This window comes from Neovison vison, chromosome 1 (genome assembly GCF_020171115.1).
Source record: "Neovison vison isolate M4711 chromosome 1, ASM_NN_V1, whole genome shotgun sequence".
Classification (NCBI taxonomy): domain Eukaryota; kingdom Metazoa; phylum Chordata; class Mammalia; order Carnivora; family Mustelidae; genus Neogale; species Neogale vison.
In genome coordinates, this window is record NC_058091.1 from 88797748 (window position 1) to 88816546 (window position 18799).

An 18799-nucleotide genomic window follows, 5' to 3' on the forward strand; every position below is an offset into this window, starting at 1 on the left:
CAATTCCATGTCTGAGGGCAGGAACCAAAAACATTGAGAACCCACTCAAAGCAGGAGAGGAGAATGGAGGTAATGGGATCAGAACAGCCACTGGCTCACCACCCATTCTGCCCTGGTAAGAAGGGATAAGGAGATTGCAAAATGGGTAAGAACATCCTCTCACCTATCAGCTCAAGGCCGTAATCCTGGGCCTCTGCTTCCCTAAGCTCTGTTCTATTTTCACTCCTCTTTTCTACCCCATTGGCTGCGAGGGTTTAGTGGGGACTTAAGGCCGGTTCTCAGGCATCTTCTGGATTTGGTCTTGGGACTGCACAGCCCCCCATTACCTTTGTCCCTCTGCTCACCTCCTCCCGACATTTTCCTGCACTGTCTGATTCATCAGACCCTCTTTGCTCAGCTCGGGAAGCCTCCGGCCTCTGATCGAAGAGGGCCCAGGGTTAGAGAACCCAGCCACCCTGTTGCAGGGGCTGCGGGAAACAGGATCCAGCCACCTGGGGCACAGGCCCCCCGCAGGCCTGGGAGATGGGCAATGTGATGGATGGGAAGTCCGTGGAGGAGCTGAGCAGCACCGAGTGCCACCAGTGGTACAAGAAGTTCATGACTGAGTGCCCCTCCGGCCAGCTCACCCTCTACGAGTTCCGCCAGTTCTTCGGTCTCAAGAACCTGAGCCCGTCGGCCAGCCAGTATGTGGAGCAGATGTTTGAGACCTTTGACTTCAACAAAGTGAGCAGAGGCCTGGGTGGGGGGCGCTGGAGGCCCGGCCAGTATGGGGCTGGGGTCGGGGGTGCAGGGGCCGGAACATGGCGTCTGCTGGAGGAGGGGGCAGGCCTGTTGGTGTATATGGGGTCCCGTTAGGGAGTCAACGGGTCTCACGTTCATTGAGCACCTACTGTGAGTCAGGCACTGGGGGTTCAAAAAGGAACCAGACCCCGTCTGCACCCCCACCTTCCAGGCAAGAACAGAGGGGTCCACAGGTTAGGGTGTCAGGAGACCCAATCTAATGACTTCCTCTGCCTCGTCCACACGCATGTCTCAGTTTACTCCAGAACGGGTGTGAACACCTACAAGACAGTGGTCGAGCACTAAGTGCTCGGGCCATACCTGGCGCTTTTGCCCAGGCCCTTAGAGGGTCCAAGAGGAAGGGGAGTGGAGAGGAGAGAGCAGGGTGATAAGCCTCCGGCCCCTGCTGGCTGGCACAGGCAGGCCCATGATGAGCCGTCCCTGATGCTCTGCGGACAGGCCAGGCTGCCTGGCCACTGGGATGTCCAGGCTACACCCATCTCCAAAGTGCCCAGTGACCTCAGCTTACCTTCTCTTGAGTGGGTCTGAAGGTCTGCACAGTGGTCAAATGGTATTGTCCCTGAGTCATCAGCGGGACATGGGATGAGGACTTCCTGTCAGCTTGCGGGGGGGCATCCAGGGGGGCTGGGCACAGTGAGTTAGGGCCCTTGGTTTTCATCAGCTGGGTGACCGTGCACCCAGCCCCTCTCCCACAGCACCCTTAGCTCAGTACCTGCATCTTTCCCGGATGTTGAGAGCATGAGTTAAGATGCTTGTTAGTTTCCAGAGCAAATCTTTCATTGGTTTGGAGCAATTCAGTCAAGATGCCACGGTGGAAGGACCCCTGGTCTCCCCGCTCCGTTGGGCCCCACCCAGGATGTGCTGAAGCTCTCCCACGTGTCCTCTTCAAGCTGGAGACACACTGCCCAGAGCTTTCTCGGCCCCCCACCACCCAGAGGGTTCAAATACCACTGTGGGCGGGCTTCTAAGGACAGCTAGGGCTCAGAGGCTATTTAAAACTCACTAATATTTAGGGTCAAGGGGCCAAAGCAGATTATGGGTGTTGAGTCCCAAGCTCAAGGGCAGCATCCTGGAGCCCACAGGCTTTCCTGGAGGGGTTGCTGGGAACAGAATGCTGCAGCCCATGGCATGAGCCCAGAAGGGATGGGCTCAGCCTGCTGGGCCCCCCGAGTGCTCCCCACAAGAAGGAGTAATTCCTGAACAGGAGAGAGGAAAGTAATGGTGGAGCCTCAACGCCTTACACTCAAACACACAGGAGTATCTCAGCTTCTCACCTGCTAAAGAAACCCTTGGGATCAAGACATATCTCCAGGAGGACCCCCTAAAATCACAAGGATGACACCAGGGAGGGACAACCCTCCAACTCTGTATTTGCAAGCATCGCCCCCTCTGTCCCAGACCTTTCTTGATTATACCATGCACACCTTCACTTTAGGGCCTTTCTGATGCCTGGGACCCTCTTCCTCCAAAATTCTGCTTGGCTCACCCCCCCCCCCCCCCAAGTCTCTGCCTAGAAGTCTCCTTCCCGCTGACACCTGCCCCGATTTCCTGGTTGAAACCCTGTTTAACTGGGGCTAGCCGCTACCCTTGCATTTCCTGTCCCACCTCCCCCCACCACCCCCAGCACGTCTCAGCTTCTAAGACGTGCTGAATAACACTTAGCCACTATGTTTGCTGTCTGTCTCCCCCACTGGAATGTGAACTCCAGGAGGACAGAGATTTTTGTCTGTCTGGTTCAGTGCTGCGTCCCTAGCACTTAGAACGATGCCTGGACGGGGGTAGGGGCTTAACGAGTATTTGTTATCTGAGAAATCATGAGTTCTTTGGGCGAATTCTGTGTTTTCTAATACACGTGAACTTAAACACATAATTATTAAAACGAAGAGTATCTCTGTAACATTTAAAGGACCTCACATACACCAATGGTGTAAATCCCACTTTGGGCACTATTGCCTTCTACCCATTGTCACGAGCGCAGAGCGGCCTAGCAGGTCAGCGGAGAGATGGGACAATGGAGCGGGAAGTTCAATGGGTCTGTGCCTGTTTTTGTAAGTGAAGCTTCAGTAGAACACACCACACCCACTTGTTTACACATCACCCAGACTGAAATATTTGTAATCTGGTCGTTTACAGAAAAAATTGGCCAGCCCGCCCCTGAGTTGACAGGCAGCGAGATCCTGTGGACTGTGCTGGAAGGGCAAGGTTGAGGGAAGCAGAAGCTTGAGTGGGGAGTGTGCCTCGGTGGGGATAAGCGCCTTCAAAGGCGCTTGCTTCAAAGTTTTGCCTGGGCTTGGCCGTGCCCAGCACTCACACAGGTGCACACAAATCGATGTAAATCTTCACCCCTGCCTCTGAGGCCCGGTGGGGTTTAGGCCACCCAGCTTCTAGCCAAGGCTCGCTCATTCACTGGTTGTGAGGTCTAATTCCTCCTCACAACAGCTTTCCTCTGAAAATGGGGACCAAACTCCCACCTCCCAGGGGTGGTCATGAGATTAAAGGAGGAAAGTAAATAAAACACTGAGCGAGAGGCACTAGAAAGAAGTTAGTGTCGTTGTGGTATCATTATGGGATCTTACCCAAACCGAGGTCTTGAAAAACAGGCGCTGTCATTCCCAGCGTCCAGCTGCGGAACCGAGACTCAGAGAGGCCCGTGACTTGTCCAAGGCTGCACTCTCCTAAGACATCAATTAGCTCTTTCTGGCACGAGAGCCCATACTTTTCCATTGCTCCTTTTTTTGCCATTAAAAAAAAAAACAACAAAACTATGAAAGTAATTTTTTAAATTATTCACTGTAATTATGTGAAAGCTCATTGTAAACATTTCCTACAGTAGAGAGAGATGAAAAATGAAAAACCAAAGTGTCCTTGTTCCACGACCTCTTACCCAGGGGAGACCTCCTTGGCCGTTTTTCTGCTTCTCTGAGCATTGTGGCAAGGGAGGCCTTGCTCTGTTCTGAGGACAGCCCCGGGCAAGGATGGAATGAGCTAAGGCTTATGTGAAAGCCTGTGAACAGAGGGAAGCAGCACACGAATGTTCACTATGACCTCAGCACCCACTGTGCGGCTCGGGCTCATGGAGGCCTCACCTGAGGCCTGGGTCAGGGGCCACAGAGCCAGACCTCAGAGGCCATCCTGTCCAGCCTCTGCCACATCTTTAATGACAGTGCTCCAGCCTCTGCTTGCATGCTTTCAGTGACAGGGAGCTCATTACTACACCAGGCTGGCCCGTTTGCTGGCGGCAAATCTGCCTGTTAGAGGTCTTCCATCCGACCCCAAACGTGCCTCTGGGTAACTTCCCAGTTCCAGAGCCGGGGTTGTGAGTAAGTGGAGGAACAGGGGCTGAACTCCAAGTTCACATGCTGAGCCTGTGCTCCTTAGGAGGGCTCAGCCTTTTGGTAAAGCACAGACTTCCCTCTCCCAGCCTCACTCGGGGGCGAGATGGGCAGAGGCAGGCCTATGTTCCCCACTTCCCTGACACCCCCTGGTGGGGCTGGCAGGGTCAGACAGTGGGTCAGCCTGTGAAATTTGGGGGGCCCTGGAGAAATAGCCCCCAGGCATGTCTTGTGCCACCTTCTTGCATGGTCAACCCCTCTCAGACTCAAGAGGGCATCACCTTTCCCAGGAAGCCTCCTTGAGCCTCTCCTCTGGCCTCTGTCCTGGCAGAGCTGGGTGATCTTGTTCTGGGATTCCATAATGTCCCATCCAGATGTGCTGTCACTATATTTCATCACACTGGCATACTGATCTCTCTCTCTCTCTAAGATTTTTAATTAATTTATTTGACAAAGAGAGAACACAAGTAGGCAGAGCTGCAGGCAGAGGGAGGGGGAGAAGCAGGCTCCTCGCTGAGCAGAGAGCCAGATGCGGGACCAGATCCCACAATGCTGGGATCATGACTCAAGCTGAAGGTGGGGATTTTATCGACTGAGCCACCCTGGTGCCCTAATTATCTCTTTATAGAAACAATTCTAGTACATGTAGTAAGGGTTGCCATTTCCTCAGTGTTTATTGTACATCAGGCAGTGTTAAGTGTTTTTGACATATAAACTCACCCACTCCCACCACAATCCCACAGAGGTAGGTACTATTAGAACTGTGATGGATGAGGAAATGGAGGGCCAGAGACACTGAGTGCTTGTCCCAGATCCCACAGCTTTGAGAGGGTGAAGGTAAGATTCAAACCTGCATCCCAGTACTGCACTCCCATCAGGACCGGGCTCATATCTTACTGAGTTCTGAAGCCTCTATCACTGAGCATAGTAGGTGCTCGGTAAAGTTTGAAGAATAAAGGGAAGAATAAGACAGGTGATCCGTCCTCCCTATCTACCACCTGCCCTCTCCCCAGCTCCAAAGACCCCAACTTCCCCTGGCGGTTTGTTCCTCTTCCTTCACCAACACCTCTTGCAACTGGAAGGGCTCCAGTTGGAGAATCACAGGGGAGCAGCCAGTGACCACTGGCACCAAAGTGCCAGTAAAGAGAGAACACCACCATTTACAACCCGGGAGACAGGTGGTTTACCAAAGCTGCTGGCAGCCTCTGGGGCAGGCTTGGTGGGCTGCCTGGAGGCGGGGACAGAAGTGGCAGGACTGGAGCAGGAAGGGCACGGGGATCAACGGGGGCTTGGCCTTGCTGGGGCCTCTGAAGATCAGGCTCAAGGGGCTGTGCCTCCCGCCCAGGACGGCTACATTGACTTCATGGAGTACGTGGCTGCGCTCAGCCTGGTCCTCAAGGGGAAAGTGGAACAGAAGCTGCGCTGGTACTTCAAGCTCTACGACGTCGATGGCAACGGATGCATCGACCGCGATGAGCTGCTCACCATCATCCGGGTAACTCCAGGTGCAGAGGGCCGGGCCGGGGCGGAGGCAGCAGCGGGGCCCACCGGAGCCAACAGGCAGCCTGAGGGCTGGCAGGCGTGATGGGTCTTCAGCAGGAAGAACTGCAGTCTCAGAAGGGGGCAGGGTTGGGACTGAGCGTTTGGCGCAGGGCTGGGGGTGGGGGGAGGAGTGTGGGTGGGATGGGTAGCGTGACCCGGCCTCAGGCAGTCCAGCCTCTGGGCCTCCATTTTTCCATCTGCTCGGAGACAAGCTCTTAAACCCCAGTGCTGCCTCTAGTGCCCAGTCTGTTGCTCTGACACCACTGAGGCTGAGCTAGGGTGGGTCCTCTCACTTCTCCCCAGGCCATCCGAGCCATTAACCCCTGCAGCGACTCCACCATGAGTGCCGAAGAGTTCACCAATACAGTGTTCTCCAAGATTGATGTCAACGGGGATGGTGAGGAGTCTGGGATGGGGACCCCTATGGGAGGTGGGGGGCGTGGGAGAGGGGCGGGGCCTCTGCTGGCCACATCCTCCATCTGCCCCTTCCCCAGGCACAAGAGTAGGATTTTAGGGACCACTGGACCAGACTTTGGGCTCTGACTCCTTTAGCCGCCCCCCTCACAGCCTCGCTTCCCCTAGCATTGGCTCTGCCCCCCTCCATGCTACCGGGAAGGGGAGAGCACCCTCCTCCCCCTGACTCCCTTTCTCTGTACGCCAGGGGAACTGTCCCTGGAGGAGTTCATCGAGGGCGTCCAGAAGGACCAGATGCTCCTGGACACGTTGACACGGAGCCTGGACCTCACTCGCATCGTGCGCAGGCTCCAGAACGGCGAGGAGGAGGAGGGTGGGGAGGGGGCAGGCGGTGGGGAGACTGAGGCAGCCGGCTGAGCCCACTGCTGGGCTGATTCTGTACTGGGGAGGGGTCGTGTGTTGGTGCCTAAGGTCGTCACTGTAATACTGGATGTGGTCTGCTGAACTCAAAGGCTCAGCTCCCCTCTTTAGGGTGTGGGATGGGTGGGCCAGAAGGGCAGGGGTGGGAGTCCGGAAGGATGGTTCCTGATCCCTGTGCATGACTCAGCTGGTGGTGACTGCCCCTCCTGGGGGACCCTCAGGGACTTCCCCCAGCTTTTCCCCACTGAGATGCTCCAGTCCCCCTATTTCGGAGCTGGGCTTTCAGGGACCCTGATGAAATCCTACAGATTGGGTGCTGCAATCACACACCCGACCTGCACCCCAGCACCTGAGCCTACTTGTATGGTGTGTTGATTTATTCCTCCCTTCCGCAAGCGTTTATCACACACCTCCTTTGTAGGAACACTAGATGTTGGACACACCAAGAAGAGGATCCCTAAGGAACTAACAGGCTAAGCATTAGTATAATAAAATACGGGAAGAGAAGCTAGGATACTACAGAAAGTCCTCATTTATCCAGAGGAACTCTGTCTTTGTTCAGAAGTGATAGCACAGCACCCTGACTTCCCGCGCTGGCCCTGCAGTGGCCTGCAGGGCCCTGGGGTTTCCTGCAGCTCTGTGACTCACTGCCTGTGGCAAGTGTCCTGACCATCCCTCCCGGGTCTAACTTAAATCCCTCTTGCTGCAGTGATACTTGACACCAGTTGGGAAGTGGGGCAGGCAGTTAGTTACAGGTGGGCCCCATTCCCATTTTTTGCATGCCCCAGCTTTGGGAATACCACTCCAAGAACCTGGGGAGAGACACAGGCTGGAGCAGCTGGGCTTATTTTTGCAAAGATGCTCCTTCTGGGCTTTGAGACTTCGCTTCTGCTGGGTGTGGGGGAAGGACAAGGAGTGAATAAAAAATCCAAGGGTAGGAGAGAGAAAACAAGGGGCAAGAGGAATGAAGCTCCAGCTTGCTGAGAGGCACCCTCTCACCGTGGGGAGGGGGTCAGGGAAGAGAGGGTCCTACCAGTAATCACTGGGACCACCTCAGGCCGGTAAGTCAGCCAAAACCTGAGCACAGACCTGGCAGGAAGGTGGAGATCAATGCCAGGGGCAGCCTGGAACAAAAGGGAGCTGACATTTCCATGCCTTCTCTTGGTGGCTGCCTCTTGGGAAATCCTGAAGGTGGGAGGTGGGAGGGTATTTGAACAGAATTAGGACATTTCCCCAATGTCAGGCCCACACCACCTTCCTGATGTTTGGGCTGATCTGTGTCCACCTGGATTACTATTCTTTTTTTTTTTTTTTTAAAGATTTAAAAAAAATTTATTTGACAGAGAGACAGAGATCACAAGTAGGCAGAGAGGCAGGCAGAGAGAGAGAGAGAGGAAGGGAAGCAGCCTACCTGCTGAGCAGAGAGCCTGATGCGGGGCTTGATCCCAGAACCCTGAGATCATGACCTGAGCCGAAGGCAGAGGCTTTAACCCACTGAGCCACCCATGAGCCCCTACTATTTTTTTTTTTTTAAGGTTTTATTTACTTATTTCACAGACAGAGAACACAAGTAGGCAGAGAGGCAGGCAGAGGGCAGGGGAAGCAGGCTCCCTGCCAAGCAGAGAGCTCCGTGCATGGCAGGATCATGACCTGAGCAGAAGGCAGAGGCTTAATGACTGAGCCACCCAGGTGCCCCTAAAGGAAACTTTTATGAATATCATGCCTATGAAACTGCAGTTCAGTAGGTGAGTTTTATTTTTCATCTATCAACATAAAAACACATCTCTTCAAAGAAGTTCCTCTTCTGAGTTCCTCACTGCCCCCCCCACCCCGCCGCCCAGTTCAACCAGAACAACTCCCTTTAAATCTAGTTTGTACACTGGGGCTATACATAGAGTTGTATGACAAAATAACTTCACATCTAAAAAAAATAATAATAAAAAAACCACCACCTGGTTTGTCCAACTTGCTCAGTGCACAGAGACGATAATTGAGGTTAGGGAGAGAGAAATGACTATCTTGGGTCAATGGGAGAGGCAGGTGTGGGATGAGGGCCGGGGAGGGGGAGAGGAGGTTTGTGTGGGGGTGTGGCTGGAGGATCCGCACCGGGGCAGAGCTAAAACAGCTCCTTCAAGCACAGCCCATCCCTCTGAGGACAGAGGGCCGGGAGACGAGCACCTTACTGGCTGAAATTTTCCCTTGCGGACACCCCTGGTGAAGACAAGTTGGGAGGGGGAGGGGAGAGACCTCCCCATGAACTCCTCAGGATCCAGGACTCAGGCCCAAGTCCTATTTTTTCTTCAGCTGCGACACTTTCCAGCCCCCAGCTTCCCACTGTGGGGGCAGTCTAGGGGACCCCCTTCCCTCAGTATTCCCCTGCTTCCAGGTAGGAACCAGGTAGGAAATTGTGGACGCCCCACAACCACCCAGCTGAAGCATACTTTCCCCAGAAGCAGCTGAAAGGAGAGAGGAAGCCGGTTCCCCTCGCCACTGGGGTAAATCTTGCCCTCGGACTGTGTCCTCTCAGCCACTTCAGGCCAAGAGCCCCTAGCTACCCGCCTCGGCCCAGTCCCTTTCACAGGGGGGCCAGATAAGAGTGGGCACAAGCAGGCTGAGCCAGGGACCCTCTGGCTCTTCGGGAAACCTGGTGAGCCTGGAGTCCTGGAGGGGCCTGTGGACACATACTGGGCTCCCAGGACCCCCGACTCCTCAGAACATGGCACTTTTCCGCCTCTGCTGAGAGATCCAGCCACTGGGGTTCACGTCCATCTGCAGCATCTTCATCACCCACTTGTCTCGACGGGCACCTTCCATGAACTCATTCAGAGACAGCTGGCCTGAGCGAGGGGTAGGAGAGATGGTGGTGCGGGAGCGTGAGCAAATGGGGCTGGGGACAAGAGGAGAGGCCTCCACTCGCAGCGGGCAGCCTCTTAGACAAGCTACACCTCTTACACAAATGAGCCTGCAGTCTGGGGCCCACCAGGCCGGTTAATTCTCCCTTCTCCCAGTCTCCTGGAAGCTTCCAGGATTCCTTAAAGGGACTGGCTTTGCAAATGAATTTGTGTTTACTTTGGCCCCTTCAAAATGCTCCTGAGGGCTCTTCTGGGTGTGTTCCCAGTCAGCCGGGGGTGTCAAGCCACAGGGCAGAGGGCCTCAGTAGCCTGAATGGGGGCCTACCCTATGCCTTTCTCTCAAACACCTCTCCTCATTGATTCCTCGGAATTACTATTCTCCCCATTTTCCAGATGAGGAAACTGAGTCCAGGCCGAGTGGGGAAATGGCTTGCCTGACTCCTGAGCTCCTACTCTTTCACAGCGCTCTGTCCAGCTTCCATCAGCGGCTCTGGTGGGAACGTCCATCCCTCTTTCCAACCTCACGAGCCAGTGACACCCCTGTTACGTCATGTCCTCCTCTCTGCCTATAGCTCACAGATGAGGAAACCGTGGCTGGGAGGTAGAGGCCTGGGGGTGCTGTGGAGTGGGCCGCCCCCCACCTCTGCCCCCCATTACCGTCTCCGTTCTCATCCAACAGAAGGAAGATTCTGTCCACCACCTCCTCGGGGGTGAGCATCTGTCCCTGCCGCTCACACTCCATCTCCACCCTGCAGGCTTTCTTCAGCTTGTAGATCGCCTGTGGGAGAAAACCAGGCTGTGGGCCTCCCCACCCATACCACCCTGAGAGCTTGTGTGCTCCCTTCCTCTTGCTGCCAGGACCCCAGGCCCTCAGCCCTGCATCCCCAGCACTGTCCCCCCTCCGCCGCCAGTTGGTGCATCTTAGGCCCACAAGACCCAGACCCTAATAAAAACTGACCCAGCCTAGGGCCTAGTTCCAACTGCATGTCAGGCCTCAGAGGCTCCCTCAGCCTGATGCCAGTGGCTGTTCCCCTGTGAGCATCTGAGTGAACCCCAAACCCTTCAGTGAGGGAGGTACCCTGCTCTGTGGTGGTCTCAACTCCACTTGACACACAGGGAGAGCCCAAGAGGAGAAGAGCGTGGAGTGTACTTATGGGCGTGTGTGTAACATAGGATGATGGGAGATATGGGGGTTTGGACTGAGGGAAAAACAGGTTTCTCCTTTGCCCTGTGTTCCCTCCCTGTGAGGCACCATTGGTGAAGGGAAGTGGTGAAGACACAGAGACATGTGAGGGTTTTCCTTAGTTCCCTGACGCAACGCTCTGCCGATAGAGGCCTGTCTTGTCTGCCCCAGGGTCTCACAGCCCAGCGTGGCACCTGGGACACGATAGGGTCTGGGAACCCCGGAGCTACAGCCAGCCCCAGCACCTCCTGGGAGAGATGAACTTGGGCAAACCACAGAACTACCCGGAGGGGACCCCTTTGTCTCTGACCTGGGTGGACAAGCCCTACTTGGGAGTACAGTTCTGGGGAGGAACAGGCTGATTGGGTCCAGTGTCAGTCCGAGTTATACTAGGGACGGTTTCCTCCTTGCTCATTCTTGCTGCCAGTGTGGTTCATCGTGCAAAGAACCAGCTTTTGGTTTTGTTGACTTTTCTTCTCTATGTGTTTGTTTCCTATTTCATTCATTTCTGCTCTTTAGTATTTCCCTTCTTCTACTCTTTGGGTTTAATTTACTCTTCTTTTTTCTCATTTCTTCTTTTCTTTCTTTCTTTCTTTCTTTCTTTTTTTTTTTAAGATTTTATTTATTCATTTATCAGTGAGAGAGAGAATGAGCAGGGGGAGGGATAGAGGGAGAGGCAGACTCCCCACTGAGCAGGGAGCTGGTGGTGGGCCAGGGATCATGACCTGAGCCCAAGGCAAACTCTTAACCAACTGAGCCACCCATGAGCCCCTGTTTCTTTTTTCATTTCCTGATATGACTTCTAAGATCATTGATCTCCAGCCTCTCATTTTCTGGCATATACATTTTCGGGCTAAAAAGCCTCTGCCAGCCTAGTGTTGGCAACATTTCCCAGTTTGGTTGTTACGTGTGCATTATCATCCCGTTCAAAACACTTGGTGTGCCTAGGTGTGATAGAATTTCTCTGATTTCTGGACTGTTTGGGAGTGTGTTGCCTTATTTCCAAACAGATGGGGAATTTTTAGGTATCTTTTTGTAATTGATTTCTAGCCTAACTCTGAGATGGGAAAGCACCCTCTGATGGATTCCAGTGCCACTCCCCGCCCCCAGCCCCCCGCCCTCCCCCCACCCCGTCCCCAGCTGCAGGGGCCCCTCTCACCTCCACAATGTCGAGCAGCTCCCGGCGGTCGATGCGGCCGTTGCAGTCCTTGTCGTAGATCTTGAAGGTCCACTTGAGTTTGTGCTCCAGGGTGCCCCTCAGCACAAGGTTCAGGGCTGCCACATACTCCAGGAAGTCGATGGTGTTGTCCTGCGGCGGGAGTGGGAACGCGAGCTGCGAGGCCCATCCCGCCTCCCCCGAGAGCAGAGGTGGCCCGATTCTGGCTGGTCCATCCCCACACACTCGGGGCTTGGCCTCCAGCCATCCTCCTGGCCTCTACAGCTTCGCTCCTGGGTGTTCTCCAGCCCAGCATCCTTGCCCGATCGGGCATCTCCCCATACTACCCACCCCACCAGGCCAGCTCAAGGGTCGCCTCCTCTAGGAAGCCTTCCTTCTCCGACCACTTCAGCGCAGTGGTCTCTCTCACTCCCTCTTCTAGCATTCAGGGGCCTTCTACTCAGTTCCGCGCAGTTCGGGTCTCACTCTGGGGCCTCCCTCAGCCGTTGCGTGTGTGTGTCTCATTTTCTAGCTGTGTCATATGCTCCTGGAGAAACAAGGGGCTTCCATGACCTTTGTCTCTCCTTTGTGCTTCGCACAGCGCCACTTCTGTGCAGTCAGGTCTTATGAATATGTATGAATCCACAAATACATGACTGACTTAATTTCAATTTGGGTCTAAGGCAGTTCTGGAAGATTAGAAAGCCACGCTCACACTAAAAATGTTCTTTGTCCTTTCATTCACTCTGAGCCCGAGGGAAGGCAGACAGGCCTTGGCTCCAGCTCTGTTGTGGTCTAGGCTCAGATGGGCATTACCCTTCCTGAAGGACAGGCCTCCTCCACGCCCACCCAGGAAGGGGCAAGGAGAGTCAGGACTCAGGAACTAACCGCCCAGAAGGAAGGGGGGCACGCGGTCTGCCTCTGGGGTCACTCTGCCCAGGTCACTGAAACTCCTATCAAGAATGTGGTGACAATGATTCCAAAAGCAGCAAACGAGGCAGGGAACACTAGCTTCTTGTTCTTCTAGGCCGATTGAGTTGGAGGCGAGAGGCTGCTGCTGGTGGTGTCTGCAGGGGGCTGGGCGGGCTGAGTTTTACAGGGTGCTCCCACTTGCAGGAGCTCCTGCTTCTGAGGGCGGAGACCTCAGCTCTCCAAAGCCAGAACCCAAGTCATCACTCTCCCGGAAGTGGCTGTCAGGCACGTGGCTTTGGAAATGACGTCACTGTCCCAGAGCACTCCTGTCCCCCTGGGCCCTGCCTCTTGGGAGCCCTACCCCCAGATCAAGGGGCGCTTGGGCGAGCAAGGTGTGAGCCACAGAACACAACAGAATATGAGGCAACTAGAAAAGAGCCTACTGACAAACCAAGAAGGAAGCGAAAAAAGCCCACCTCAACACCCCAAGTGTCTTACTCAACATCTTTTATGGGATGATTTCTGGTCCCCCTACCTCCCACCGTGTATTTCTCTAATTGAGGTCAGACTGGAGCTATGGTTTTATCTCCTGGATTTTCGTTTTAAAATGCCCCATGTCTTTAAAATTATTTGAAATCATTTTATTTTTTTGAGGGGTACTCTGCAGTCCCTCTTGCTGAACACGGGTTTAATATTTTGCATTATGCAACGAACATCTTTGTGTATAGGTAGGCTTTCTTAGATAGTTGGTAACTTTTTTAAGGTGGATTCTTAGCAATGGTTGTTTTAGTCTCATTTTTCACTAGTTTTTAATGCACCTTGTGTGTAAGTCTGCCATTTGAGATTTTGTCATACGTGTAGACAGGTGTAACTCAACCCAAGGACATTGTCTTGTGTTACTAGTCACATCCTTCTTCCAACTGTAACCCTCAGCGGCCGCTGAGCTGGTCCCCAGCACTACAGTGTCTCCACTTGGAGAGTGGTATACACATGGGGTCACAGTGTGTAGCTTCAAGACCGGCCGCTTTCACTCAGCACAATGCCCTAGAGAACCACCCAAGCTGCTGAGCGCATCAACGCTTCCTTCTCTGCTGTTGCTGAGCACGAACCGCCCCTCACCGTTCTCCTCACTCACCGAAGGTTATCTGGCTTGTTTCCATACACCCTCCCCAAGCTTTGTTGAGATATAATTGCAGATATAACCTTTTAGAGAATGTTGTTTGAGTTCAAGGTGTACAATACGATGATTGGTGAGTTGTTCTTTCAAAGGCTATTTTCATTAGTAATTGTGTATTAAGCTTACTGAACATCAATCTTATGTCTCTTTTTTAATAAGAGTAGAAAAAAATGTATGTAAAATGGCAGTTAGGAACCATCTACGTCACATACGCTGTCCCCCTTGGGTTTGTTATACCCACTTTATGGATGAGGAAGCTGAGGCTCAGAGGTTAAATAAGCTGCCCAAGGAAAACCCACCTAGGAAGTGGCAGAGCCTTTCAAGCTACAGATCTTCTCTAGTTCAAGTTGAAGAACTTTCCTTCTCCTCTCTAGAGTCTATTAGTCTCTTAGAGTCCAATAGACTCTAAGGTCTATTACGGTCTGAAAAATGAGCCTCATATCTAGCACCACAGAGAGAAAAACAAACCAGCAAAAAACGATTGACAAATCCTTACTCTCCAACCTATAGATTCTCCCACATTCTTTGTCTAGAACATTCTGTTCTCACAGCATCCTAAACTCAGCATGCTATGGTTTCCACAATGAGCCCTTGCATCCTATGAGGCACACCATAGAGCGGTCCTTCCTGTGGGGTGACCTCACCTGTAATGTTGCTTCAGCCCCAGGACAAGTCCTGGGAAGCTCCCAGAGAGGACTAATCTCATCCTGTGTGCCCGGCCCTCGTCAGCTTCAATTACCCACAGGGGCAATGGGAAGATGATGGGAATAAATGCTTCTGTCGACTCAAGAGCAGGAGCAGAAGTGACAGGCGTGTGATCTGCTCTGTGGGATTAGCTGCCCCATTTCTCCCTGATATGGCCACATTTGCGCATCAGTCCTGACCCTACTTCAGGTTACATAAGGATCCCGAATGACATTTGATTTCACCCGCCCTTTTCTTCCATCCCAGTGCATCACAGGGCAACCACTGGAGAGAAGAGTGTTACAGGGAGAGGAGTGGCAGAGACAGGCGCTCCGACCTCATTGCCTCCTCCAGACCCCCATTTCTATCGCCCCTGGAACTGACGTGTGAGCTAGATCTATGACTTCTCGATCTTACTTGCCTCAGAGAGTTCAGACCAATTGCCCAGAAATGAGACTCACTAATGTAAGAACGGTGCCAACACGGGGAGTGGAGATGGGTGTGGGTTTGGAGACAGAAACTAAGTGGGAAAAGAAAAGAAGGAGGGGCTCCATCTCTGACAGAGGAACTTAACAAATGTCTAGGAAAGCTCTTCCTTAGTAGTAGAATTCCAACTGATAAACAAAGAAGGGATGGTAGAATTAGAAAATTATCAATGGGGGCACCTGGGTGGCTCAGTTGGCTAAAATGTCTGCCTTTGGCTCAGGTCCTGATCCCAGGGTCCTGGGATTGAGCATCACATAGGGGCTCCCTGCTGGGCGGGAAGTCTGCTTCTTCTACCTGCCGCTCCCCCTGCTTGTGCCCTCTCTCTGTCAAATAAATAAATAAAATCTTAAAAAAAAGAAAGAAAGAAAGAAAGAAAATTATGGATGGATGCCAAATTTAGGAGATAAAAATCTGGGGGAGCCACAGGATATTCACATAGTCTCAAAGTATCTTCCTGTAAAATGCTTGTTAATTACAGAGGAAAAATGGAAACTTTACAGTGGAGGAAACTGGCAGACACCATGTAACCAAATGATGGAAGTTAACCACTCAGCAATGGGACAGACCAACATCATAGGCCCCTGACATGTGAGAAGGACGTGATATCACCTCTGAGGCACCTGGGCCAGAAACAGAAAACCTGAAACTAATCACAAAGCTACATTGAACAAACCCAAAGTGTGAGACGTTCTACAAAATTAATCGGCCTGCAATCCTCAAAAATGTCAGGGTCAAATAAAGAAAAGCTGAGATTAAAGATTCTGAATTAGAGGCTAAAAAGACTGGACGAGTGAACCCAATGTGTGATCAAACCAAAAAAAAGAAAGAAAGAAAGGAAAGCAAGCAAGGACGCTATAAAGAACACATCACATGTCAATTTGACAAAACTTGAATATGGATTAGGTCATGGAATTGGGTCAATGTGGAATTTCCTGATTTAAAAAAAAGATTTATTTATTTTTTGAGAGAACGAGATAGAGAGAGAGCATGAGCAGAGGGGGAGGGAGAGAGAAACTGAAGCAGACTGTATGCACAGCACAGAGCTTGACGCAGGCCTCCATCTCACCACCCTGAGATCATGACCTGAGCAGAGACCAAGAGTTGCACGCTTCACTGAATGCACCACCCAAGTGCCCTTGAATTTCCCAAGTTTGATCTTTGTATTAGGTAATTTAAGGGAACATCCTTGTTCTTAGGAAAAACACACTGAAATACTTAGTGGTAAAAGGGCATAATGTCTTCAACTTTCTCTAAAAGAGAACGACACACACACACACAAAAGCAAATGAGGCAAAATGTAAACAACTGGGTAAACTGTGCATGGGAGTCACTTACATTGTTCTTCCAACTTGGTACAAATTAGAAATCCTATCAAAATAAAAGTTATAGGGGCGCCTGGGTGGCTCAGTCGGTTAAGCATCTGCCTTCCACTCAGGTCATGATCTGGGGGTCCTGGGATCGAGCCCCACATCAGACACCCTGCTCAGTGGAAGTCTGCTTCTGCCTCTCCCTCTTCCTCTCCTCCTCTTTGTGCTCTCTCTCTCTGTCTCAGATAAATCAATAAAATCTTTTTTAAAAGTTATAGGGGCGCCTGGGTGGCTCAGTGGGTTAAAGCCTCTGCCTTCAGCTCAGCTCATGATCCCAGGGTCCTGGGATCGAGCCCCACATCGGGCTCTCTGCTCAGCGGGGAGCCTGCTTCTTCCTCTCTCTGCCTGCCTCTCTGCCTACTTGTAATCCCTGTCTGTCAAATAAATAAATAAAATCTTTAAAAAAATAAAAATAAAAAGTTATAATGATAGGAAAAAAGCAATCGATGCCTATCATGTGCTAATTTGTAAGAAGAGATGAGGTAGCTATAAGGGGTACAGCTATATTACGCCCATGAACTTGACAATCCCTTTTCAATCTTGGGCTGTTGTTGAACTGAATTTTTAGGTGGAGATGGGAAATACTGATATATTTATGATAGTAAGCCTTGTCATGTATGACCTGTTTTGTTAAAAATCATTTTCTCTTTCTCAAAACAAAACAAAACAAAACAACACAAAACAACAAAACCAAAACCAAACTGCCTTCTGAGCAGGCACATTGATGGGGAGTCAGGACCCTTCAGTCGTCTATGATCTTGGCCAAACCGTTTCACTTCCTTTTGTTCTGGTTGTGTTGTCATTTAATTTGGATGATGAAGCGGGCTGCGATGGGCTTGGACGGGGGAGCTTGGAGAAGTGTGAAACTCTGTCTGTGAGGGATTTCATAGGGTTCATCTCTAAGGAGGTTTCTGTTGCTCTGAGGATGCTCACTGCACCCTCCCTTGCCCCTGACAGGTGCTGACTGGTCCCGGGGCCAAGGTCAGCCTTGAAGGGCATTCCCAGCGACTCAGCCTAGCGAGTGAAGCTCTCCATGCATGGAAAAGCAGGGTATAGAGGCTTTCTCCAGATCGCTTATCTAGACCCAATAGCCGCCCCTCAATTTGGGGGGCAGAAATAATACTTGAGGCAAGTCTAACGATCTGAAGGATCACGGAGGCAATGGATGGACGAGCTTCAATAATGAAGGGGTTTCTGTTTCTAAGTTCAATCTCCAGGGGCACACTTAGAAACAGAGCATCTTCTCAGCTGTAGGTACCACTGGGGGGCTTACAGAAATCCTGTGGTTGGATAATTTCATGGACTCTTCCCTGACTTGGAGACTTGTAAGGGACTTTTGCATCATCCGTCCAGTCGCCCCATCAGCCCAGGAGGTCCCTCCAGCACGCTGGGCGGGAAGACCTGACTGGTCTCAACTCCAATGACCCCAATGAGGGGGAGCGCACTGTCTATACCAAGCTAGCTCAGCCCTTTGGGACAGCTCTTGAGCTCCTTAACTTTAGAGTGACAGGGGCTCTGGTGAGTGTGAAAAACCAAGCCCTTAGGCTATACAGCCTTGATCAAAAACACTCAGATTGCAGACTGACCTTTGTGCCTTTCTGCCCAGCTTGCCTTCAGCTCTCAGCAGGAGGAGAGAGGGAGTCAGGAAGAGTAGAGAGGCAGAGGGAGAGAAGGTGAGACAGAGAGGAGGGAAGGAAAGATGGGAAGGGACAGACGATGGGAAGTGAGAAGAGTGTGGGGGAAAGAGAGAGACAGAACAGGTGAGCAGGGATTGGAGAGAAGAAGAGCGGGACGGCTGGGGACAGGGCGCTCCCTCCCACAGGGGTGCTCCTTCGGCTCAAAAGGACATGGGCCAGGCAGGCTGGCCGCCAACCTCCCTTCAGTGCCTCCTTACCCCATTCTTGTCGAAGGCTCGGAACATGCCCTCTACAAACTCGGTGGCCTCCTCGTTGCCTGTGACCTTGAAGAAGCACTTAAACTCGTGCATGAAGAGAGAGCCGCTGGGGCACTCCACCACGAACTTCTTGTACCACTCCTGAAGCTGGGCCACGTCCATCTCACCGGCCGCCTCCGCCTCCTCCCAGCTGAACTGCTGCCCCATCTTGGCCTGGGGGGATGTCAGGGAGCCAGGCTCTGTGCCGCCTCCTGGGCTGCTGCTGATCGATGCCTTAGGAGAGGGTCCCCTTCCTGCCTCTCCTCTGCTCACCCAACCTCTTCCTCATCTCCTGGTGACTGAACACGATGGGCGGTATAGGGCAGGTGGCAGGGGGGTGGGACCAGGCCCGCTCAGCACCCTAAGATCATTAGAAGATTCCTCTGGAAGGTCTGACCTCCAGTCAGCTAAGCTCTCCCAGCCTCACCCCTCCTTTCTGTCTTGTCAATCATGTAACTCAGCCAGATTCTGAAGGGAGAAGATGGGCAGGAAACCGACACCGCCCCCCCCACCTCACACACGCTCCCTGTTCCTTTAGTT

At 52.4% G+C, this 18799-nt stretch overlaps 2 protein-coding genes across 2 annotated transcripts; one reads left to right on the plus strand and one right to left on the minus strand.

Annotated features, from left to right (window-relative positions):
- Positions 1-522: 522 nt before the first annotated feature.
- On the plus strand, positions 523-6506 carry LOC122899516 (guanylyl cyclase-activating protein 1). Its single transcript, XM_044237298.1, has 4 exons — positions 523-723; positions 5479-5628; positions 5979-6072; positions 6337-6506. The coding sequence occupies exons 1-4, from the start codon at positions 523-525 to the stop codon at positions 6504-6506; spliced, it is 615 nt and encodes a 204-aa protein (XP_044093233.1).
- A 2712-nt stretch (positions 6507-9218) lies between these two features.
- On the minus strand, positions 9219-18427 carry GUCA1B (guanylate cyclase activator 1B). Its single transcript, XM_044237311.1, has 4 exons — positions 18221-18427; positions 11704-11853; positions 10019-10139; positions 9219-9346 (listed from the first exon to the last, which is right to left on the minus strand). Exons 1-4 carry the CDS (start codon positions 18425-18427, stop codon positions 9219-9221), a joined length of 606 nt encoding a protein of 201 aa, XP_044093246.1.
- Positions 18428-18799: the final 372 nt, after the last annotated feature.

What these genes read in the sequence shown, in the direction of transcription:
- LOC122899516 (XM_044237298.1), top strand. Translation starts at nt 523, where the DNA reads ATGGGCAATGTGATGGATGGGAAGTCCGTGGAGGAGCTGAGCAGCACC. An exon ending in AGCTGCTCACCATCATCCGG is followed by an intron (nt 5,629 to 5,978) that starts GTAACTCCAGGT and finishes ACTTCTCCCCAG; the next exon opens with GCCATCCGAGCCATTAACCC. An exon ending in GATTGATGTCAACGGGGATG is followed by an intron (nt 6,073 to 6,336) that starts GTGAGGAGTCTG and finishes TCTGTACGCCAG; the next exon opens with GGGAACTGTCCCTGGAGGAG.
- GUCA1B (XM_044237311.1), bottom strand. Translation starts at nt 18,427, where the DNA reads ATGGGGCAGCAGTTCAGCTGGGAGGAGGCGGAGGCGGCCGGTGAGATG. An exon ending in GAGCCTTCGACAAGAATGGG is followed by an intron (nt 11,854 to 18,220) that starts GTAAGGAGGCAC and finishes CTCCCGCCGCAG; the next exon opens with GACAACACCATCGACTTCCT. An exon ending in AGCTGCTCGACATTGTGGAG is followed by an intron (nt 10,140 to 11,703) that starts GTGAGAGGGGCC and finishes TTTCTCCCACAG; the next exon opens with GCGATCTACAAGCTGAAGAA.